Source organism: Saccostrea echinata, unplaced genomic scaffold, assembly GCF_033153115.1.
Source record: "Saccostrea echinata isolate AGI-Se365-2 ecotype Australia unplaced genomic scaffold, CSIRO_AGI_Sech_v1 ptg000051l, whole genome shotgun sequence".
In the NCBI taxonomy this organism is placed as follows: domain Eukaryota; kingdom Metazoa; phylum Mollusca; class Bivalvia; order Ostreida; family Ostreidae; genus Saccostrea; species Saccostrea echinata.
Window position 1 is genome coordinate 4,470,398 of NW_026889800.1, and position 25,688 is coordinate 4,496,085.

The following is a 25,688-nucleotide window of genomic DNA, read 5'->3' on the forward strand; positions in this document are numbered from 1 at the left end:
AACAGTAACCTGATCCGAAGAGTCGTATCACGTCTCGTTTGATCTGATGATCCGCGCCTGTCAACTCGACGTGATATGACTCATCAGATCAAGTTACTGTTATAATGATAAATTTATTATATACCCCCCTTAAAACTAGCAAAATATAGTTTTAAAAAAACTTTTGAGATCAATTATATAAGATTTTTCCATTAAACATAGCATTTTGTCAAGGAACTTTTTGATGCGCATGAAAAATGTCATGTTTCTGTGTATTGCGTCATCAATTTCAGAGAGGGGTGATATGGATTCGGAAAACCACAGTGTGGTGATCCGGGAAGTCGTATCATACCGTCACATGATTGTACAAAATCTACAGTAAAATTGAGTGATACACACTTGGGTATATAATAATTTATAATAATTTCTTTACACGTAGTAGCAATGATATAAACAGGAACTAGGAAGTTGGAAAATACATTGAAATAATGAAGGTAAACTCATACTCTTGACACTTCACCTTCCAGATGAAATTTTTGGAGGAACAATTTATATTTAGATATATCAAGTATGTTTCCGTAATCAGGATGCTTCATTAATCTGGACAATTTGCTCAGAAATAAAAGCATCCAAATTAATGTGGCTTGACAGTACTGTGATGCTACAGAACTTGTTCATAGTACGTATCTGTCTTAACATTAATTTTACATTATTTAATAGGGAGGATATCACCTGACGGCCATATCTAATTCCATGGCCATGTGTACATCTATCTTACTTGGAGATGGTTGTCCACACCTCCCTTATGTCCAGCCGAAAGACAGGTAAAATATATCATATCACATGAACTTAGAGCCATGTACTTAGTCTTTCACAAGAAAATAGTTTCACATGCACACCCTAAAAAAAAGGTCTTTTTTCAATTTAAAGAGTCAAATCCTATAAAGTAATACATGTAATTGTTAGGACTATCAATTTGATATGCTATTTCACTGTGAAGACTATACAGGGTGATTAAAAATGTGATGAAGAGTTGTCTTTCCTTTGTGGTGCTGCATACTATAAAGGAAAAATTGTTTTAAAGCCGCATGTGTCTGATATGATTTAAAGATTATAATTAAAATTTGACTGCTGTTGAACATCTTACAGGACTGCATATATAATTTTATTATTAGGTCCTACCTACTGTGCATATATTGTATGTTCTATGTACAATAAATGTGTATGTTGGTTAAACATGTTCAGATAATCCAATTTCTGTCAATGGTGTGATCTGCTATGAGTACTGAATCATTGGTTTTTAAGTTATGTAACTTTTTTTTAGTGCTGTGAAATGTATACAAGATGTTTTAGATGTACAGAAGCAGTATTGGAAATCACTGAAATTCAGAGGTAATTCTCGTCAGCCACCTGTATATTAATCATTCACATTGCATTCATGAAAACACACATAAAATCGAAGAATGTACGTGTACAATTTTACAATAATACGTAAGAATTATTCTACTATTTTTAGTGAACATAAAAACAGATAAGAAGGAGGATACAGAAGAAGCTAAACAAGAAGAAATGTGAGTACAGTTTGTTTTCTAATTTTAACATTAGGCTTCTTATTGTCCTCAGGAACTATGTAACGAAGGGATTAAATAACATGTCAGCTGACTTTCATGGGTAAGTGAGTGGTTACAATTTTCCCAGCCCACAGAGTGGGAGGAAATGTGCTGAATGTTTTTTGGCAATATTGTTATAATGAGTAGAGACTGTTTACTGAGTTTGCATGTAAAGAGGACAAATGGTGACTAAATCATCTTCTATTTTACTTACCAACAAAACAGCAATTATGTATCTTGTGTAAAACTTCAAACAACTCTAGAAATACTTTAATTTTTGCTCATACGGAACTATGTATTTAAATAAATATCTTAAATACTTTGAAATGTACTCTAGAGTGCATTTACTCATGAACAAATTTGCTCTTATGAACAAAAGTAAATTCTCCTTTGATTTTATGTACATGTACTATGAGTGAATCCATATGCATTCTTTTATTCCATTCTTTTTTGATCATTACTTCAATAAGAATGCATCCATACAAGAGAAAGTGAAATCTTTTATATATAATATGTTGACGGTGCGACTGTTCGGATAAGCATAGTTGTGTTTTACTGGGTTTTCACTTATATTAGCAGCGAGGTGCATTCACTTTTTTACTTAATTAAGATCCACCACTCCAAACCACACGAGACATCTCTGACGTCACATGATGTAGAATGTTAGCTGCATTTCAGTAAATGAAGTTTGAAAGGTGTATAATTTTTACAAAGACTTTTAAAGTACTATCTGTATTCAATATCCATTAAATCAAGGTGTGAATTTTTAATTGTTGTTACCATGAGAATTAAGTTAGCAGCGAGATGCATTCATGTTGCATTTCGGGTCTTGAGGTCACTGCGGAAAAAATTACTTGGGTCAACGTGCAAAGTCCGAATATCCTCTTTGCCCAGGCATTGTCATTAGAGTTCGCACTGTGAGGGGCACTTTGCTGCACTCACTGTTAAGCATTGGGACTGCAGAATGATTCTTCATTAAATTGATAGGAAAATTAGAAGAAAACCACAATCAAGCATCTGGTTCAAAATAATGTTCTTTAAGAAGTAAAACAATGAATTTAGCAATTAAATTGTAGAATTTAAGAATTAAGGAGACCAATCTTTACATCTATAGAAGGCTTAGTGAAAAAGCTAGCTCCTTAAAGAAAAACCATAGATGAACCTCTTAGCACACAATATTTGCATCTGCATGAGTAAACAGATTGCACCTCGATCTCCCTGACTAGGTGTAAATATGCTTACATGAGTATTTTTTGCATGTATGCAAATGCATTTATACAGCAAGACATGAGTATATTTACGCAATCCATAATTATGCAAATTATTTGCATAAGAGTAAAGCTTGCAATATGAACAGGGCTTTTACTTATTTCAGTGAACAGAATCTTAATGAGCCACAATACAAACACCAGTTCACTAAATTCTAAGACCTGTCTTATTAATGTTGTAAATGCTAGAACTCCATCTACAGGACTCATTGTTCTTTTTAAATAAAATTTAATGTTGTTTCTAGTCATATTTAGCTCACCTGAGCTGAAAGCTCAAGTAAGCTTTTCTGATCACCTGTTGTCCATCGTCCATCCATCTGTCCATCTAGCTGTCCGCCAATCCTTCTGTAAACTTCTTACATTTTCAACTTCTTCTCAAGAACCACTAGGCCAAATTTAACTAAAGTAAAAGCATCCTTGGGTGGAGAGGAGTTTAAATTGTTAAAGTGAAGGACCAAGCCTTCCAAGGGGAGATAATAAGAAAAGACAAGAATAGGGTAGAGTCAATAAAAATCTTCTTCCCAGGAACCAGAGGGCCAGAAAAGCTTAAACTTATGTGGAAAGCTTCCTGTGGTAGTGTAGATTCCAAATTGTTCAAATGATGGCCCCTGCAGGGCCAGGATGGGCCACAATAGGGAATCAAAAGTTTTTCATTGAAATATGTAAGAAAAATCTTTAAAAATCTTATCAAGAACCACTTGGCTAGAAAAGGTGAAACTTACCATGTTGAAGCTTCCTGAGGTAGTGTACTAGTTCATAAATTACTTAAATCATATATTCGCCCCAAGAGGTTGGATTGGGCCACAACAGGGAATCAAAATTTTACATCGAAATATATAGGAAAAATCTTTCTCAAGAACTACTCGGCTAGAAAAGGTAAAATTTACCTGGAAGCTTCCTGAGGTACTGTAGATTTTAATATATATATGATCCTCATCGGTAAGGGGGGGGCAACAATAAGTATTATTATACCTCAGTCTATTAAGAATACTCAAATTTGATTGGTTTGTTAGAAGGCTTTTAAACTCAATAATGACTCCAAAAAGTACCATTTACAGCAATAATGACCTAAGAATCATTGCACGTGGGGTATAATGACCCGGTCATTATAAATAATGACCACTAAAAATGACCTGTTAATCTAAATTCCATTCAGATTAAAAATTTATGCATACAGTAATGATTGTTCATTACAAAAAATGCCGTTATAAAAATATGTATAGTCCTTTTATGATACCGAATACGAATGGCCTTTACATATGCCAAAAAATTTATCGTTTTCATTGAAACTTTCGTTACAATGTCAAATTCAACAAATGCAGACTCGGCTCTTTTATACAGTAAAAGTCTGCAACAGATAGTCATTGTACTCGGGAATGGTATTTGTGAATTTATAAAAATGCATGTTACAATCACAGAGTGTTTTAATAAATCGGCCGTGCAAAAACTCACAAGACTTGCAGGCGAAAAGTAAACAACTTCACTATGGAATCCTGATCCAGATGTAACACTAAAAATAACATTTCGTAGGTCTAATACACAATTGATTACTTTAGTAATTAAGCCTACAAAAATTGTCTTAACTTATATCGGTATAATAAAACAATTGATTATCCCTTATGAGTTCAACATGGTGAAATAAGGACCCTCGACCTGACCCACTCGCTGATCTGACCTGACCTCGGCCGCTATGCAGCCTCGGTCAGGTCAGGTCACCTCGTGGGCCAGATCTCGTGTCCTTATTTCACCATGTTGACCTCATAAGGAGTTATTAATTGTATATTACAAGGGGAAAATTTGGTGAAGAACAGCAGGGCCAAAGTTACTCAGGTGAGTGTTGTGGCCCACATGCATGGGGCCTCTCATTCTAAAATCTCGTTGTACTGTATATTTTGATCTATATAAGATAAAGAAGAAACGTGTGACCCAAGATATAATAATTTTTTTTTATGGAAATGAAGTTTTAATTTCTTTTTTGTCATCTCGGCCATTGAACCCTAGCTGTTGCAGTCATCAACACAAATGATTAATGAACAAGTTAAAGTATTACTTAAAAGTATTTAAATGGAAATAAAGAGTTAATTATTGAGAATGCCTCCAAGATAGTTAAAATTGTAAGCTAATGATATATAAGATGACTGTTTCTACTGATGTAACTCAATTTGGATGCTGATTTGAAGTATTTTATGACTGCTATCAGCACTGTAGGGGATGGATCCTTTCATCTTTTGTAAATCACATAATATCTGTATTTTGATGTTTATAAACAGTTTAAGTAAACCACTGTAATGTCTGAAGAAGCAGGCTATCTGGAGATCTGTCAATAACAAGATGTCTCAAGCTTTGTAGAGATTTTACCAATCATGTATAATCTAAGTCAACTGATCGTTATCCTACTTACAAGCAGAATCCGGAGACATCATAAAAATCCTTATGTTGTTTTTGAGAACTATTCTAGTGCATATAAATAGAAAGAAAATAATAAATGACTTGAAGGAAGAAAAACAAGTCTATGAATCAAAACGATTTCATGAATTTGACAGATTTTTGCCACCTTAGCTGGAAGACAAATTATGTTGTTAATTAGTAGAAATTGTTGTTTATTTTGCATTGTGTCAGAGAGACAAGTATTCTGTGTATGTATCTCAGCCAAAAAGTGGATTTTCTCGTCATTGTGCTGATCATGTCTAATTATCTAGATTTACCGGAATTCTTTTTGTTAAGTACAAATGAGTAATCTTTGTCACACCTCGTTAGCATTGCAGAGCAGTGGTACTCAGCTGAGGACATGTACCCACATAACTCTTATGCATTCTGGCTCCTGGCATTGTAGCTTCAACATGATTCTCAAAAAGATGTGGTTTCTTTGAAAATTATATTTAAAAAATATTTCAACCATATCAATGACTTAAAAATAGCAATATCATCATTTTTTTTTAATTGTAGTGGAGAACTGATTGATTAGATGAAATTTATCCCCTTTATAAGGATATCTATTACCTAATTTTAATCAGAAAGTTTTATGACATATTATGTATGAGGGCACCTGCATTACAAAATTCAGAACTGAGTTATAATAAATTTCTAAAAATTAGTTATTCAATTATTTTCAGTTTGTGGATGAACACTTCACATACAAAATAATAAAAGTTTTATTGATGTTAGCAAATATGAATATTGTATAAAATATATGCAGTAAAAATTTTAAGAAAATCAGAGCAGGAGGCATAATTTTTGTATGATTTAATTACCTATGAGAATTACTGTAGAAAATGGGCCTATATAACTTTAAATCCAAACAATAATTTACTGAGGTACTGTAAATCACTTCCTATTCGCTAGAACTAAATTTTCGCGTAATTATTCGAGAAAGTATGTCTGCTCACAAAATTTTGATTGTCACATATTTTTAAAAGCATAGCAGGGAGAATATATATAGAATTAACAAGCAGTTGTGAAAATTTTGTCTCGCTTATAAACACCAAATACACATCTCGTGAAAATAAGGTTTTGCGAAAATTTGGTGATCTACGGTAATCAGAAAAAAATTCATTTCTTCTGGGATAATGAATTATCCAGAAATAAGCAAGACTAGTGTGATGTAGTATTTCAGGAAATGGTCAGAAATAAGTATACAGACAATGGCCCTCTAAAGAAGTAAAACAATAATATAGTTTTCCTAAAATCATAAATACTTAGAGTGACACTTTAGAGGAAGTACAACATAATGTGACCATCAAAAGATGGCCAGAAAATGAACTTATAGAGACATCTAGAAATCAGTAGTGTTCCTCCAGAGAAAATGAAACTAACAATAGATATCTTCTATGCATGATGAAACTTACAAAACATCTAGAGATGATGAAACTAATAGAGATTCTCTATAGATGATGAAATTAACAATCTTAATCTTGTAGAGATGATAAAACTAACAAAGAAATCCCCTAGAGATGGTGAAACTAACAAAGGGGAGTAACTCTCATTTGCTTCACTCATTACAACTGTGTACTCTGCCTCCTAGATACCCAGGATGCAATGAAGATTCCTTAGAGATGATAAAAGTAATAAAGAGATAGAGATAAAGAAACTTACAATAGAGTGCCTGTAGAGATAATGAAAAAACTAGCAGTAGAGATCCTGTAGAGATAGTGAAACTAACAATAGAGATCTTCTAGAGATAATGAAATTTAAAATAGAGATGCTATAGATATATAATAAATACAATCATTTTCTAGAGACTTTGAAACTTGAGAAAGATTAACTTAACATTTGTAATGTTCTATAGATAGTGAAGCTGACAATAGAGGTCAAGTAGTCATAGTGAAAATAACAACAGAGATCATCTAGAGATAGTCAGAAATAGCAGTCATCTTTTAGTTTGATTGATTGTTGTTTTGTGCCCCGTTCGAGAATTTTTCACTCATATAGAGACATTACTATACACTGGTGAAGGGCTTCAGATTTAGACCTTTACTCGGCACTCAGGGCCATTGAGCAGTGAGGGTTTTTTTATCGTGCCAATGCCTGCAGTGACACGGGGCCTTGGTTTTTAAGGTCTCATTGGAAGGACCCGCAGCTTTCACTTCAAAGTGCCGAGTGCTTGGTCAGTTGCGGCCTTGATTCAAACACACTACCTTCCAGAGCGAGCGCTCATGATCACCGACTAAAGAAAGTTAGACTAAACAGTAGTGATCCTTTTGAGGAAGTGGTACTAATCAGTTAGTCATCCTCCAATACAGCTGTAAACAAAAATGATATGGTCAGAAATAACTCTTAGACTAGTGATCATTTAGAAATATCTCTTAGCTTAAAACACTGGAACATGTATTTAGTGATCTCCTAAAGATAATGAAAAATGATATAATGATTCTCTAAAGACAGTAAAAAGTGAATCATACAAAGCAGTAAAATAAAAATAATTATTCTGTAGAAGTGGATTTCATAGAGAGGAATAAAATGGAGATAATAACTCTCAATGAGCCTTGGAATACTGTGATTGGATTGACCTTGGTATTAGCTGTTGAGGGGGAATTCAAGTTTGGAAGTAGTTATTGCTGTGTATAAGAGTATGGATTATTTCCAACATGCTCATACATTAGAACTAATGCATTTAAAATCCCCGGAAACTGGTACTTCAGTAAATCAATAAGGGGAGGATTTTCTGCTTCTCAAGTACACAGTGTTGGACAACCTCTGGCCAAATGTGGAAATGATGTCCCTATTAATCTGATTATTATTCCTGGAAGTCTTGAATTGTTAAGTGATGGACTCTTTGACCTAAGGATGATAATATTACGTTAATGAACTATATACATATACTAGTAACCTAGTTCAGATATTAAAGATCTGAGAATAATAGTTATGATGCCAAAGATGGTAGCTCTTAAAATAGAATCAAATACCCCTTCTTGAAGGAATTTCAAAATAATATATAAATATCCCTATGAATAAAGGCTGCAGCTTGTGAGAAAAAAAAATCCAATTTAAAAATTATCTTCAATTTTTAGGTCACCTGAGTCACTCAGGTGACCTATTGCTATCCGTTTTTGTCCGTTGTCATGCGTTAACATTTAAACATTTTCAGCTTCTTATCTGAAACCGCTCAACCAATTTCAACCAATTTTGGCATATAGCATCTATGGGTGAAGGGGGACAAAAATAGTGAATTTCATGGTCCCTGCCCCCCTGGGGCCTGAGGAGTGGGGCTAAAACCACCAAAATGAATGCAATCTTTAAAAATCTTCTTTACTCCTGGACATCAAGCAGTCAAACTGTTGGCATGATTGTAATAAGCATTGAGCCCTCTACCAAAATTGTGAAATTCATGGCCCCAGGGTCAGGGGTTCTGGTGCTAGGGTTGGGCTTTATAGATCATATAGTGAAAGTGCATTATTTCTTTGAAAATCTTCTTCTCTACTCCTGAGTATTAGATAAACTAACTAAGTACATAGTTATGTTGAGCAAGACTGCCTCTTCCAATGTGAATTTCATGGCCTCTGGGTCAGGGGTTCTGGTGTTCTAAGGGTGGGGCTCTATTGATTATATAGTGAAAATGCATTAAATCTTTGAAAATCTTCTTCTCTGCTCCTGGGTATAAATAAACTAACTAAGTACATAGTTATGATGAGCATGGCTGCCTCTTCCAAAATTGTGAATTTCATGGCCCCAGGATCAGGGGTTCTGGTGTCTAAGGGTGGGGCTCTATTGATAATATAGTGAAAATGCATTAATTCTTTGAAAATCTTCTTCTCTGCTCATGAGTATTAAATAAACTAACTAAGTATATAGTTATGATGAGCATGGCTGCCTCTTCCAAAGTGGTGAATTTCATGGCCCCTGGGTCAAGGGTTCTAGTGTTAGGGTGGGACCGGAATGATTATATAGTGAAAATGCATTATTTCTTTGAAAATCTTCTTCTCTGCTCCTGGGCTTTAAATGAACTAAGTACATAGTTATGATGAGCAAGAGTGCCTCTTCAGAAATTGTGAATTTCATGGCCCCTGGATCAGGGGTTCTGGTGTTAGCTAGGGCGGGGCTCTATTGATTATATAGTGAAAATGCATCAATTCTTTGAAAATCTTCCTCTCTGCTCCTGGGTATTAAATAAACTAAGTACATAGTTATGATGAGCATGGCTGCCTCTTCCAAAATTGTAAAATTCATGTCCTCAGGGCCCGGGGTTTTGGTGAAAGGTGGGGGGACTCTATTGATTATACAGTGAAAATTCATAATTTCTTTCAAAATATTTTTTCTGCTACTGGTTATGAAGCAAAGAAACGAGTGTATAGTTACGATGAGCAAGGATGCTTTTACAAAATTTTTAAAACTTGTTGTCCCATGGGTTCTGTTGTGTCTGTGAGGTGGGGGGGGGGGGCTCTATTGATAATGTAGTGAAAATGGGTGAATTTTTTGAAAATCTTCAACTACATTTAATTGCATAGTTATGATGATGGAGGTACCTCTTCTAAATTTGTAAATTTCATGACCCTGGGTCATGGGTTCTGGTGTTAGGGTAGGGCTGTGTTAAATAGTGAAAAAGGTCTTCTTTGCTCCTGGGCATACTGGAGGCAAACAGAGAGAAAAGTTTTAATAAGTAAGGGTATTTTTACCAGAATTTTGAACATCTGGACCATTTAGTCAAGTGTTCTGGTCCTGGCCAGGGCTCTATTAATTTGTATTCTACTGAGTGAAGTTATTCCCCTTTGCCATTCACCTTTGATAATTAATCACTGTAGATAATGTATTTGAAAGGTTAATAGAATAAGAGAATTATGCAAGAACATTTTTTGTATAATGCAAAAAGTACTTTCTTAGTCTAAATGATCAGGTAGACTTGGAAATAATAGATGAATAAAAATGAAACAAAAATAACTTATCATTTTTAATGTTCTTCAAAGGTCAAGTGAGGTCAATGTGAGAGGTAATAGACATTTTGTTAAAAGTCTTCATGGTAATTAAGTGATAAATGGGGGACTGATAGATAGATACTAGAACAATTATTTTGTTGATCTAAATCTTACTATTTTTCTTGCTTTTTTGCAACAAAGCTTCATTTATCAGTTTATGAATCCTCTAAATTGTTGTACTCAGGTGATCGTTAAGGCCCTTGGGCCTCTTGTTGTTTTTTGAGGTCACATCCTTAATTAATATGTATATTTATTAAATGCTTAACTTAGAAAAGGAATTACTTCTAATTTGAAAAATATCTTTTAATTCCTTACTGTTTTAGATTGCTGTTTGTTTTATATCTTATTATTATACCTCATTATAATTATTCTACACAATGCGTTATTTGATTGGTTCTAGATTATCATGTGATCGGGCCATAAAACTTCATATTTCATGGTCGTCGGCATGCTTTTCATCATATTTCCCCTCTTCGGACACCAAGTGCATTTTCCCGCAATATAGTTATCGTCCGTTGAAAGAAAACTCCGGAGAGTAGTAGACGTCACAATAGCCTGGTTTACGTCACAAAATTGATGATTAGTGATGTGTCAAAGGGTTTCAGTAACTTTACGTTAAAAATGAAAGTGAATTTGAGAGCGGTGCTGAATTTGAAAGTTTATGTTTATTTCAAAGTTTTTGCTTGTTTCGGTATAATAAACAATTCATTGCATGAATGTTCGGGAAACATGAAGATTTATTCAGCCAAGAAATATCATATTCCCCTCGGGCGAAGCCCTCGGGGAATATGATACTTCTTGGCTGAATAAATCTTCATATTTCCCTCACTATCATGCAATAAATGTATATTAACACAACATAATGTATTTAAATTTTATAAACAGTGATGTATTATATAACTTTACACATTTTGTGATCTCTTTATTGGTCCAAAGAAATTTGTATCAATTGAAAGCAAGTTGTGTTAATTATCAATTGGTGGATATTTCCTTTCTTTTTTTTTTTTTTAATTTTAAGAAAGCTTGAGACTTAATTTGAATTTCTTGACAGCTCATCTGCAGGTTTTCTGGAGTATCTGTCAGAATTTCAATATTTAATTTATATATAATATGTTATCATAATTGATCTGCGAAAAGGCTATAACTGATCATCACTGTTTGTTATCAGAGCTGAGAATGAGGCTGGGAAGCTTCCATTCCAATGTCAGTCTAGATTAAGATGTTTTCTATCAATCACGTTCTATCATTTTATGTGAATTCATTTACCTGTCTGCTTTAACGGAGGCCAAAAGGTTAAGTTTTCATACATCACTTCTCAGCAAATATTCAGTAAGAAATATTTCATTAAGTCTGTCATTCACCATCAGACTTGTTTATATCTTCTCCTAACAGTCATGGACACTGCTATTTATTTACAAAAAAACACGTACTTTATCAATTTTACGTCTTTTGTCAGAGTTGGTTCCCAATAATCTATAAATGTAATCATGCTGAAGAAAAATATGTCTTGGAAGGTGAAAGAAGTAAAATCTTAAAACTTTTAATTGATCCTATAAGTGTATCTATAAAATTTTATATTTTAAAAATGGATTCCAAAGGACTATATTCTGTAGTGGCCAGTATCTGCCCCCAAAGTAAAACTTTGATGGAGAAATCTTTAATTATGTTCTAAACCAGGTGGATATTTGCAGACTTCAAAGCATTAAATATTTTTATCAACTATGACATCATTAGTTAGATATGACGTCAATAAAATGACGTAAATTCCAAATTGCAATGATTTTGAGAGAAAATAGCGTATTTTACGTCGGTATTTTGATTGGAAATTATCGAGCGCAGGTCTGCTCAGACTAGATCTTTTGATATAATGTGTAGAATGATAATATCAATGAAATATTTGAATATGGTACCTGAGCAAGCTTGCGCTCTATAAATACTATAGTCAAAATTGAACAAAATCTGTGCATTTTGGCCTCTATTTCAAAAATAACGGAAATCCAAATAGTTTGTGACGTCACATAGACAAGAAAAGCCAACTAATTTTTCCAATTTCATAATATATTGTCTTAATTTGGATTATTTTATACAATATATGCACTTTTTCTCATTTCAAGAGATTTTCAAAATTTGACTATTATGGGGGCAGGAAAACGCCCTTACCGTATATAGTTCTTTTGTAAAGAGTATTCTAATATCAGTTAGTACTGATTGTAAAAACAAGTATGTACAGTAAAACATGGTTACAGTGAACACATTTATAATGATTCCTCACTTACAGTATGTACAGTAAAACATGAATACAGTGAACACGTTGCTTATAATGAATTCTCACTTACAGTATGTACAGTAAAAGATGGTTACAGTGAACACGTTTATAATGACTTCTCACTTAGAGTATGTACAGTAAAACACGGTTACAGTGAACACGTTTATAATGACTTCTCACTTAGAGTATGTACAGTAAAACACGGTTACAGTGAACACGGTTATAATGAATTCTCATGTACAGTATGTATACAGTAAAACACAGTTACAGCGAACACGTTTATAATGAATTCTCACTTACAGTATGTATACAGTAAAACACGGTTACAGTGAACACATTTATAATGAATTCTCACTAATACAGCAAAGTGATTTTCATTCCCTTTAGTTTTAAAACATATTATGAACTTAATGGATATGACGCATTATGTTTATAATGAAGCAAAATTATTTATCCCTGGTACTTTGCTATAAGTGTGTTTTACTGTAATAATTTAAATATCTATTCTGTGCTTATGTAAATCAGTCCTAGCTGTCCCTAATATTTGCAGTAATATGTTTTGATCTTTACAGTGCATTGTGAAATTATTTTTTTTTTTCAATTTAAACAAAGGATATTATCATTGCCCATCAATATAAATGCATTTTGTTTATAGTTATAATCCACTTCTAAGATGTAACGGATTCTTTTCCTTTATACATATTTAATCCCCATATCACCTATTCTAAAAGATTTGCATCTTAATTGGATTTAGCAATTTATATGCATCATCAAAGATTGATTATATGCATTATATATTGATTTGATTCTAGAAAAACAGAGAGGGAAGAGATAGAATCCACAATGGAATGATTAAAACCAGAAATTGTAGTTATTCAGTGCTCTGTTCTGTGAAGCAATGAATACAAATTACCTGTTACTTTGACATAATGTGTGGGATGTTGAGTGGTGTCTTATTTGACATGATTGTTTGGTCAAAGAATAGAACTTATGCCATGGAAGGGTATCTGTCATCCATCCATTCTGTCTGCAAACCAAGAACCACTAGGCCAGAAAATATGAAACTTAAGGACATATGCAACATACCTTGCCTACTGATAATTTTTCAAGATATTCTTAATTTATGATTATTAAGTGCCATCAGATGTTTGTAGACAAAAAGAAAAAATCAGCATGCATTACCAGGGGTTTTGAAAAGATATCAATTGATGGAAATTTTTGTATAATTCAAAGAAAAAGGTACCAAAATTACTAAACATATATTCTAGATGTTTCATTTATCTAAACTTGTTTTAGAAGAAGTGTACAACAGCATATATAGACATGAAAATGTAGCACACAGTTCCTTCCCAACTCCAGGGAAAAAGACAATATAGTTCAAACTATGTTGCGTATGTCCTTAAGTCAAAACCTTACTACAGTAGTGTAGATTCAAGTTTATACAGTTTGTGGCTCCAAGGGTAAGGATGGGGCTGCAATGGGAAATCAAAGTTTAACATAGGAATAATAGGGGAAAAAAATCTTTAAAAATCTTCTTCTCAAAAACAGAAGAGCAATGATTAGTCATACTGATACAGAGGCATCCTAAGTTAGTGTTGAATCAAGTTTGTTCAAATCATGGCCCCCAGGAGTAGAGTAGGGGTACAAAAGGCAATCAAAGTTTTACAATTAAAGACTATATAGGGAAAATCTTTAAAAAAATCTTCTCAAGAACATTAATTCATGATAAGTGATATTCATATGGAAGCATTCTCAGAGATTGTAGATCCAAGTTTTTTTTTTCTCAAATCTGATAGCCCCTAGGGGTACTAGGGTGGGGATACAATGGAGATTCAAAGTTTTACATAAGAATAAGAATGTATAAAAGAAATCTTTAATATCTTCTCAAAGTTAGCAAAGCCACGATCAGTCATATTTATATGGAAGGAATTCCTCAGGTAGTGTAGATTCAAGTTTATTCAAATCATGGCCCCCGGGGGTAGGGTGGGGCCACATTGGATAATAAAAGTTAAAATAGGAAAGTAGAGGAAAAATCTTTTTTAATGATTTGATGAAGATTGTAGTATGTACCATTATTTAGTAAAATGAATTCACTCTCTTCTCAATTTTTTTTTCTCTCCAAATGTTCACCATTCACTCTGTTCTTACACAAATCTTGTTTTAGAGGATTTTAGGAACTTTTGGTAACACAAAAGAACACATAACGTGACATAAAATTGGCTTCTGAAAGCCAGGTGAATGTCAAGAACCACTGGGCAAGAAAAGATGAAACTTATGTGAAAGCTTCATTACATACTCTAGATTCAAATTCATTCATATCATATCCCCCGTGGGTAGGGCAGGGCCACATTATAGAGGGGGTCTTATATGATTACATCTTTCTCAAGTGAGCTTTTCTGATCAAAGAGTGTTCCGCGTCTGTCTGTCATCCGTCATCTGTGAACTTTTCACATTTTCTACTTCTTTTCAAGAATCATTGGACCAATTTCAATCAAACTTGCCACTTATAAGCATCCTTGGGTGAAGGGAATTTAATTTTGTTTAGAGGAAGTGTTACACCCTCTTTTGAGGGGAGATAATTATAAAGAATTCGTGAAAATTTGATGGTATCTTTTAAAAATCTTCTTCTGAAGAACCACTGGGCAAGAAAGGAGGAAAATTATGTGAAAGCTTCATTTCATACTGTAGATTCAAATTTATTCATATCATAACCCCTAGGGATAGGGTGAGGCCACAAGAGGGGGTCGAAGTTTTACATAGGAAAATAAAGGATTTTCTTTAAAAATTGGCTTCTCAAGAACAGAAAAGCCATGATTAGTCATATTATTATAGAAGTATCCTCAGGTAGTGTAAATTCAAGTTTGTACCAATCATGACCCCTTGGGGTAGGGCAGGAACACAACAGGGGGTCAAAGTTTACCATAGGAATATATATGGGAACAGTGTGCAAAGCCACAATGAGTGATCATAGTTTTACATAGGATTACATAGAGAAAAAAATATTTAAAATTTTTCTGTTTAAGAAAAGCAAAGCCATGATTAGAAATATTGATATGGAAGCATCCTGAGGTAGTGTAAATTTAAGTTTGTCTCTCCCCCCCCCCCCCCCCCCCAGTAAACTTTTTAATACAACTTATTTCTGCTTTTTCCTAGCCAGTGTGCTCAAGTGAGTAATGTAGCCCTAATTGGCCTCTTTTTCTAGGAGAGTATTCTTCTAATTCACTTTTTAATTTTTTTTTTCTGTTCAGTAACACATTTGGTTTCATAAACGTTGTTCACAGCATATTAACTTGAGAGTGTCATTTGACATGACAATAATTGCTGCTATGTACATGTTGTCCCCAGCAACCAATCAATACTTGACTTCAAATTGATAGGTAAAAAGTTTGTGTGGATATACTTATGTAATGTACATAATTGATTTTACATACTACATACATAGCCCCAAGTTCAGTATGAAAACCTAGCTTAAGGTCAAGATCTAGTAAATGAAAGGTGCATACAGATTTCTCAAATTTGAGAAATAACTTCCTTTAATGATGCTTTATAACTTTAGCTTGGTCAAATAAGGTGTTTCAGGGCATAATCTGTAGGTAAACAAGACGAAAAATCATATTTTGAATTGTCATTTTGCAATGAAAAATTAAGAAAACCAGTCATGAATACGGGAGTTTTTTCCATATCAGACAAAGGAAATCAGTTTCCAGATTGCCTACAGTCTCTCTGAAAACAGTAATTAGTATGTTCTTGGCCTCTTCTTTAAAATAATATTAAATTGAATATAGGCATCGGGATTACTTTTCACATGATTTCAAATTGAATTCCATGAAAATACTCTATTTTCTACATAACTATATCAGAGCCATAAAGTACGGGAAAAAGAAAGTTGAAATTGATTATGATCATATCATAATGGATCTAGCGCCAAATAGTTAGTCTAAAGTCATGTACTAGATCTTGACCTTAAGAGGGCTGGGTGGTCGTGGCCATTTTTAGACTATAATGATCTCCTTTAGAAGAAGAGCTCCATATAAAGATATACAAAAATGATCAAATTTTAAAACTAAAATGTATGAATTTTTTCTTTGACAAATAATAGCTGACAGCTTAAGATATCATATCTAAAAAAATAAGTTATGTCTGATGGTTAATTTGTTGACCCCCCAGCCTCCTTAAATTGAGGTGTACCTGGGATAATCTGATCCAAAAACTCTTTAGGTCAAATTATGATCTAGCAGTAATAATTCTATTACCGGTATACACCCACTGCTGATTTTTGCAAGTAATGGAAGATAAAGTTACAGATTCATTTACAGAACACTGATTATGTGTTTTAATGTAAATGGAAGTCTTTGATGTGCTCAATGTTAAAATTATTAATGGAATGTGAATGTCATTTATCATGTTGTGGGCACAAATTTATCCATTTCTGAATCCAGGAAATTTTATTACTGATGTTATCTAATACAGACTAGTATAATGTAGATCACGTATGGATATAGCAAGATTTTTTGAGACCCCTGGTGAAATTCTTTGCAATTTCTTGTAAAATTTTATGGTTAATTATTATGAACTCTGATTATAATAAATTATACAGAAAGAGCAAACTGATTTTATGTCACATACCTCAGGTTAAAAATAACAATGAAATTTTAAGATCTGAAAATTTCAAATAATGAACTGACATTATTTTTTCCTAAATATTAATTTATATTTGAAATTCATCAGAAAACTGTTATACCCCAAAGTAGGTTTTGTATTCACTACTTCCCTGAACATATTTGGTTGTCATACTTAGAGGAAAACATGTATAATTGCATATTTGCTAAATATAATTTAAATATTATTATAGGATTGAGTTTAAGTTTAGAAATAATCAAGTGAACTATATGGATGTTCGCAATATCATGTCAATTGACAAATTAAGCTAAGACTGCTTCGTTAATTGAAATTGGACATCTGTCAGTCGACACAAAAAGACATCACAAGGCCCAAACAAAGGTGTACTTCCACTATCCCTTCCAGGTTATGGCTGCCTTTATGTTTACTGGAAACTTTCTAACAGATAGGATCAGAATGAATCATGAATACAGTAAAACACACTTATAATGAAGTGCCAGGGACAGATAATTTTGCTTCGTTATAAGCGTAATTCATTATATCCAATAAGTTTACAATATATTTTAAAGTCATAGGGAATGAAAATCACGTCACTATAAGCGTCAATTCCTTATAAGCGTATTCGCTATAAGTGTGTTTTACTTTATATTGTATGTTGGGGAGAAGGGGGGGGGGGGGCTTAGTTCAAGGAGGAAATTTTTCAAGGAAAAAAATTGAGTTCATGGTCAGTTAAACTATACTTCTGTCCAACTCATTTGATAGTGGGGGATAACTCCTAGTCTCCTGCCCCTCCCCTTTTCAAGCTCAAGTTTTTGTTACTTGAATTAATTCGACTCAAATAAAGCTTACTTATACATGTACTGATATCCTACTTATAGTATGCTGAGACTCAAATAATTAAAGCTTACTTATAAATGTACTGATATCCTACTTATAGCATGCTGAGACTCATATAAAGCTTACTTATACATGAACTGATATCCTACTTATAGTATGCTGAGACTCATATAAAGCTTACTTATACATGAACTGATATCCTACTTATAGTATGCTGAGACTCATATAAAGCTTACTTATACATTAACTGATATCCTAGTTATAGTATGCTGAGACTCAAATAAAGCTTGCTTATACATGTACTGATATCCTAGTTATAGTATGCTGAGACTCAAATAAAGCTTACTTATAAATGTACTGATATCCTACTTATAGTATGCTGAGACTCCAATAAAGCTTACTTTTACATGTACTGATATCCTACTTATAGTATGCTGAGACTTTAAAAATAGAGTGGAGAGTTAAAACAGTAGTCCATAAAACAACTAAGAAATGTCTTAGGATATAACACTTAGATTGTTTTGTGAAACAGTTGTGACAATTATCTTAAAAACTTCTTAAGTTATAACTTAGACATATCTTAAGTAATGTCTTACAATGAAATATGTGGAGATAACGAACAGTATTCGAGCTCAAAATTCCATTAAACATTACAAAATAGGAGCAGAGCAAACACAGACCTCTAAGACCTCAGAGGTGGGATCAGGTGCCATGAAGGAATGAGCATCCCCTGCCGACCGGTCACACCTGCTGTGTGCTCCTTGTCTTGATCAGGAAATAACAGAAAAATCCATCGACAATTCAGTGTGTAAATAATGGCCTAACAATTAGTATGAAAAAAGTCAGTCTGAGCATTTGACTTAAAGACCGTATTTGCTGAAAAGGTCATTGTATTGACCATAGAACTTACAAGATGATGACTTTTAACGAGACTGCTGATATTCTTGTTTCATCAACTTGTTTGTCAATAACTTACCTCGTTTTAGAAATTGTTCATATGTAGAGCAAGCTCTGGCGTAATTAGAACAACACATCTTAGGAAATGTTTGTGGAAAGGCCCCAAGTCTCTATGCAAGTCAGAGCACGATTTTTAATAAAATACTAGTACATGTATGTCAGCCCTGACAAGACAAAGCTAATCTGCTGCTTTAAGCTCTTTATTACGTGACGCAGTTGTTCCGAGAGGCATAAGCCGTAATTCATTATTCTTTTTTGAAATTGTACACTACAGGTAAATTATCACTTTACTCTGTATGATTAGTTTTTCTCCACACTATAGACTGTGGCACAAACTAATTAACTGAGGATTAGACCTATATGATGAAGACCTTAGAAGAAAATGGAATATGTCACCTAAAGAATACCTTTTGTTTTTCTCAGTAAAATTGAAAATTGTGATGAGATGTTGTGAAATTGGATTGCACTGGACTAATTGTGTTCTTTAAAAATATCTCTTTTTTCAGATAAAAACATTTATGAATCCCCAGCTATTTTGTTTGATGTCTGTGTTTTCTTTACAGACAGGATAATTAACTGATTTCCCGTCTCTCTGTTAATGGCCATTCCATTGTTGAATAATAGATAATAAAAGAATGTGGAAAGTGTGAAAAAGTTCGATCCTCTTCTAGGGCATTTTTAACTTTTGTCACATTTTTTCCCCTGATGATAAAAAGACATTGTCAGGTTTTTATGATCTATTTGTGGAAATCCTGAAACTGAAAATTTCCTTGATGACAAAGCCAATGTTTTTTATGCAAATGTAAAAACCCTTGGTATCTACTAAAATGTAATACTGTGTAAGCAGAAATTTTAGCAAGGTTTCAATTTTGGCATTTTTAGTGTTGAAAGGTTGTTGAAATCGCTTTATGAAACAATTAGTACAAGAAACTTGGGGGGGGGGGGGTAATTCTTTTTTTGTGTGTGAAATACCAGCAGTTTCATTGAACTTCTGTTAAAATCTAAATGAATGTTGATTTTATTAAGGTCTTCCGTCTCCAACGGAAGACCTTATTGTTTTCGTTCGGTTTCTTTTTCCCTATTATTAAGGTCTTCCGTCTCCAACGGAAGACCTTATTGTTTTCGTTCGGTTTCTTTTTCCCTATTATTATTATTATTATTATTCTTACCGATTTTGTGCACGCGAGTTCTCGGTAACGTCTTGGCCGATTTTCATAAATCTTTCACATCTGATAGGTATTGATCTGAACCTTATTGGAAATTTTTTTCGTAGATGACGTCACTTTTTATCTCGAGATATTAAGGATTTTCTGATTTTCAGAGGGTCGGCTTGTCCTTGAAACTCCTCCGAAACGACTTAAGATATTGAGACAAGATTTTCAGTGAAGGTAGGGGAAGGTTTGTAGATTTACAGGCAGGTGCCCAAATCTCTCTAGCTCAAAAGGCACTGAAGCTCGGTAGGGCTCAAAAAATGTCTCAGAAACATCTCACAAAATTTTACACCTTTTCTTTCATATCTTCATACAATTTAATAATTTGTTAAAACATATAAAAGAAAAGTTGTGCAGAATGATACGACCTTTCATTTGATATCAAGAAAAAGGGTCTGACTCTTCAAATTAGGGGCTGAGAGAGGCCAAAAGTCTTTCATCTATAACTCTTTAACCATCAACAATTTGTAATACATTACTGAAGCAAAAATGTTTATCTTAACGATTTACAACAATATATGATAAGATTCTGATCATATGTTACGTAATAAGGGGTCACAAGGGGCCAGAATGCTAAATCTTTGATGCTTTATATCTCGAAAAGGGAGAATATTTTGATAAGCAATACTGAACAAAAGATGGTCAGAATAATGTTCTAAACAACATGCACTCTTTCAATTTTTGTCAGACGGCCCCATTAAGGACCTGAAGGGGTGGCCCTAAATATTTCCATTCAGCATATCTCCACAACGAAAAGAAATCTCTGAATAGTTGTTGAACAAAAAGTCTTCAAAATCACAAGACCTTTCATTTGATATCAAGAAAAAGGGGCTGACCCTTCAAATTAGGGGCTGAGAGGGGCCAAAAGTCTTTCATCTATAACTCTTTAACGATCAATGATTTGTAATACATTACTGAAGCAAAAATGTTTATCTTAATGATTTACAACAATATATGATAAGATTCTGATCATATGTTATGTAATAAGGGGTCACAAGGGGCCAGAATGCTAAATCTTTGACGCTTTATATCTCGAAAAGGGAGAATATTTTGATAAGCAATACTGAACAAAAGATGGTCAGAATAATGTTCTAAACAACATGCACTCTTTCAATTTTTGTCAGACGGCCCCATTAAGGACCTGAAGGGGTGGCCCCTAAATATTTCCATTCAGCATATCTCCACAACGAAAAGAAATCTCTGAATAGTTGTTGAACAAAAAGTCTTCAAAATCACAAGACCTTCCATTTGATATCAAGAAAAAGGGGCTGACCCTTCAAATTAGGGGCTGAGAGGGGCCAAAAGTCTTTCATCTATAACTCTTTAATGATCAATGATTTGTAATACATTACTGAAGCAAAAATGTTTATCTTAATGATTTACAACAATATATGATAAGATTCTGATCATATGTTATGTAATAAGGGGTCACAAGGGGCCAGAATGCTAAATCTTTGACGCTTTATATCTCGAAAAGGGAGAATATTTTGATAAGCAATACTGAACAAAAGATGGTCAGAATAATGTTCTAAACAACATGCACTCTTTCAATTTTTGTCAGACGGCCCCATTAAGGACCTGAAGGGGTGGCCCCTAAATATTTCCATTCAGCATATCTCCACAACGAAAAGAAATCTCTGAATAGTTGTTGAACAAAAAGTCTTCAAAATCACAAGACCTTTCATTTGATATCAAGAAAAAGGGGCTGACCCTTCAAATTAGGGGCTGAGAGGGGCCAAAAGTCTTTCATCTATAACTCTTTAACGATCAATGATTTGTAATACATTACTGAAGCAAAAATGTTTATCTTAATGATTTACAACAATATATGATAAGATTCTGATCATATGTTATGTAATAAGGGGTCACAAGGGGCCAGAATGCTAAATCTTTGACGCTTTATATCTCGAAAAGGGAGAATATTTTGATAAGCAATACTGAACAAAAGATGGTCAGAATAATGTTCTAAACAACATGCACTCTTTCAATTTTTGTCAGACGGCCCCATTAAGGACCTGAAGGGGTGGCCCCTAAATATTTCCATTCAGCATATCTCCACAACGAAAAGAAATCTCTGAATAGTTGTTGAACAAAAAGTCTTCAAAATCACAAGACCTTTCATTTGATATCAAGAAAAAGGGGCTGACCCCTCAAATTAGGGGCTGAGAGGGGCCAAAAGCATGCCATCTATAGCTCTTTGAAAATGTTATATAAATCAAAAGAATGAAAACTAATTATGGAAATCTATATATTATTATCTTTTAACAAAGATCATAGTCAAAATCATATCTCATCTTATCGAAAAATCGGACGGAAGACCTACTCGTTGCTCGCAACGAGATCTCATCTAGTTATTATTATTATTCTTTTTTTTTCTTACCGATTTTGTGCACGCGAGTTCTCGGAAACGACTCGGTCGATTTTCATGAAACTTTCAGATCTGATAGATATTGATCTGAACCTTATTGGAAATTTTTTATATTGATGACGTCACTTCCGGTCGTGAGATATAGACAATTATCTGATTTTCAGAGGGTCGGCTTGTCCTGGTAATCACTCCAAAACGAATAAAGATATTGAGTTGAGATTCTCAGTGAAGGTAGAGGAGGGATTGTAGATATGCTTTTTTGCGTCCATATCTTTCCAGCGCAAAAGGCGCCAAAGCTCGCCTGGGCTCGAAAAATAGGCTCACAAGCATCTCGCAAAATTTGACAAGTTTTCTATCATATCTTTATACCTGTAAATATTTTGTTAAAACATATATAACAAAAGTTGTGCAGAATGATAAGTGCTTTCATTTGATATCAAGAATAAGGGGCTGACCCCTCAAGTTAGGGGCTCAGAGGGGCCAAAATTCTTTCATCTATAACTTTTTAACGATCAATATTTTGTTATACATTACTGAAGCAAAAATGTTTATCTTAACAATTTACAACAATATATGATAAGATTCTGATCATATGTTACGTAATAAGGGGTCACAAGGGGCCATAATGCTAAATCTTTGACGCTTTATATCTCGAAAAGGGGGAATATTTTGATAAGCAATACTGAACAAAAGATGGTCAGAATAATGTTCTAAACAATATGCACCCTTTCAATTTTTTTCAATCGGCCCCTTTAAGGACTTGGAGGGGTGGCCCCTAAATATTTCCATTCAGCATATCTCCACAACGAAAAGAAATCTCTGTATAGTTGTTGAACAAAAAGTCTTCAAATTCACGAGACCTTTCATTTGATATCAAGAAGAGGGGACTGACCCTTCAAATTAAGGGCTAAGAGGGGCCAAAAGTTTTTCATCTATAACTCTTTAACGATCAATAATCTGTAACACATTACTGAAGCAAAGATGTTTATCTTAACGTTTTACAACAATATATGATAAGATTCTGATCATACGTTACGTAATAAGGGGTCACAAGGGGCCAGAATGCTAAATCTTTGACGCTTTATATCTCGAAAAGGGGGAATATTTTGATATGCAATGCTGAACAAAAGGTGGTCAGAATAATGTTCTAAACAATGTGCACCCTTTCAGTTTTTGTCAAACGGCCCCATTAAGGACTTGGAGTGGTGGCCCCTAAATAGTTCCATTCAGCATATCTCCACAACGAAAAGAAATCTCTGAATATTTCTTGAACAAAACGTTTTCAAAATCACAAGACCTTTCAATTGATATCAAGAAAAAGGGGCTGACCCCTGAAACTAGGGGCTCAGAGGGGCCAAAAGCATGTCATCTATAGTTTTTTGATAAAGTTATATAAATCAAAAGAATAAATCTAATTAGGGAAGTCTATATATTATTATCTTTTAACAAAGATCATAGTCAAAATCATATCTCATCTTATCGAAAAATCGGACGGAAGACCTACTCGTTGCTCGCAACGAGATCTCATCTAGTTTTTACTTATAATTGATCACTACTAGCACATACTTATATTTCTCAAGATTTCTACTGTTACACTATCAGCTGTAATTTATCATTAAACTTTTTCATTAAATCTTAGGACTCTTTATTGATGTAGTAGCTGCAGATGATTTGTTTCAAAGTTTTAAAACACTGTAAGGAAGATATGAGATAGAATTTCAACTATGCAAATATAGAAAACTTTTGTAGCTAACTAAATTGTAAGGAAAAATTAAAAAACTTAGATAAAAATTGAAAATCTTAGTTAATGTAATAACAGCAATTCAAAAAAAAAAAAAAAAAAAAAAAAAAAAAAAAAAAAAAAGATGTTTTTGAATTAGTTTTGAAGTAGGAATTTGATGTAGGAATTTTCTTTCTGTTCTCAAATTGTATGCTTTTGGTGTTCTAATAGGTAAAATAAAATTTCATGACAATTTAAAGTTCTGGTTTGAATTTTTCAAAAGCAACAGGGAAAATTCCCTATTAAGTTTATGTAGTTGTCATAACTGCAGTTAATGCTACCGTTAGTCATGAAGATGGATTAAATTAATTACAATTTATCATATTTTTGAGAAGTACTGTATGGGTGAGCTTTGATACAAAGAAGAAAGAAAAATCAAAAAAAAAAATAAATAAATAAATAAAACAAAACAAAGAAAACAGACAAAAAAAAATTCATGGTCATTCAGAATATTTTACAAAGATTATATACGGCATCAACCAAGAAGTTCTACAGTATTTATTAATATTGGAATATGATATGTTGAATGAAAAACATTATTTTTATGTCGATCATTATGTTAATATTAAAAATTGTATAACATAACAGATAAGTTATTTAACAAAAATCATCGTGCATGCTGAGTAATTTAATATTTTCAATTATTTAATTTCAAAAAAGAAAGATAACTCCTTCTTTGAATAAAATCATTTTTCATGATTTTTAAATACTTTATCATTTGTTCACGAACTAAACGTAAAACAGGTTTTATGAATATAATTATGATTTTTATTCATTGAAAACACTTCATGAACAAGGTTTGAACCTATTAAGATCATTTCATGAACCTTCATGAAGTTGATCCTTAAAGTCATGAATTCCATCCTTTATCTTAAAAGGTTTATTGTAATCATGTCTTGTTGTATAATAATAACTGTATAATTAGTTATAGACTTATCTGTATTCCTAAGACAGAGGCTGAGTCTGATTGTCCTAGTTAGTAAGGAAATATCTTAGGTATAAGGACAACATTGTTCCCTTGGCTCATCAGCAGCCCTTAATGATGGGGTGGCACAGCTGCCTTCATATTAAGCCTTTTATTGCTTCATTGCTATTAAGACTCATTCTTTTGAAAGGCTGCACTTCTTAGACCAATTATTATAATGGTCATCACCCACAAACTGGGAGGGGGGGGGGGGCATTCTTAAGGTTTTTAAAAAGTTTTCGGTAAAAAAAAGCACTAGGAAGACATTGACTTGCTTCAAGGACATTTTATCTCAGGCCAGACTTCACAGGCTCAGCTTTTCCAAGAACTCAATATTTGGCTATGAAAGTAACTGCAAGGTTTGTTGCTCTCACGAGAAAAACTAGATACAAGCTATTAATATTTTTCATATGTTAACAGGT

General features: G+C 33.4%; 1 protein-coding gene across 4 annotated transcripts in view; it reads left to right on the top strand.

Annotated features, from left to right (window-relative positions):
* Positions 1-25,688, top strand: part of LOC133203704 (histone deacetylase 6-like) — a 93,857-nt gene that overhangs the window by 41,124 nt on the left and 27,045 nt on the right. For all 4 annotated transcript variants that reach the window (XM_061339471.1, XM_061339474.1, XM_061339470.1 and 1 more), the window contains exons 29-31: positions 700-803; positions 1,304-1,371; positions 1,496-1,550. In XM_061339471.1, coding sequence (XP_061195455.1) covers positions 700-803; positions 1,304-1,371; positions 1,496-1,550 — 227 coding nt within the window. The remainder of the gene's footprint in view (positions 1-699; positions 804-1,303; positions 1,372-1,495; positions 1,551-25,688) is intronic.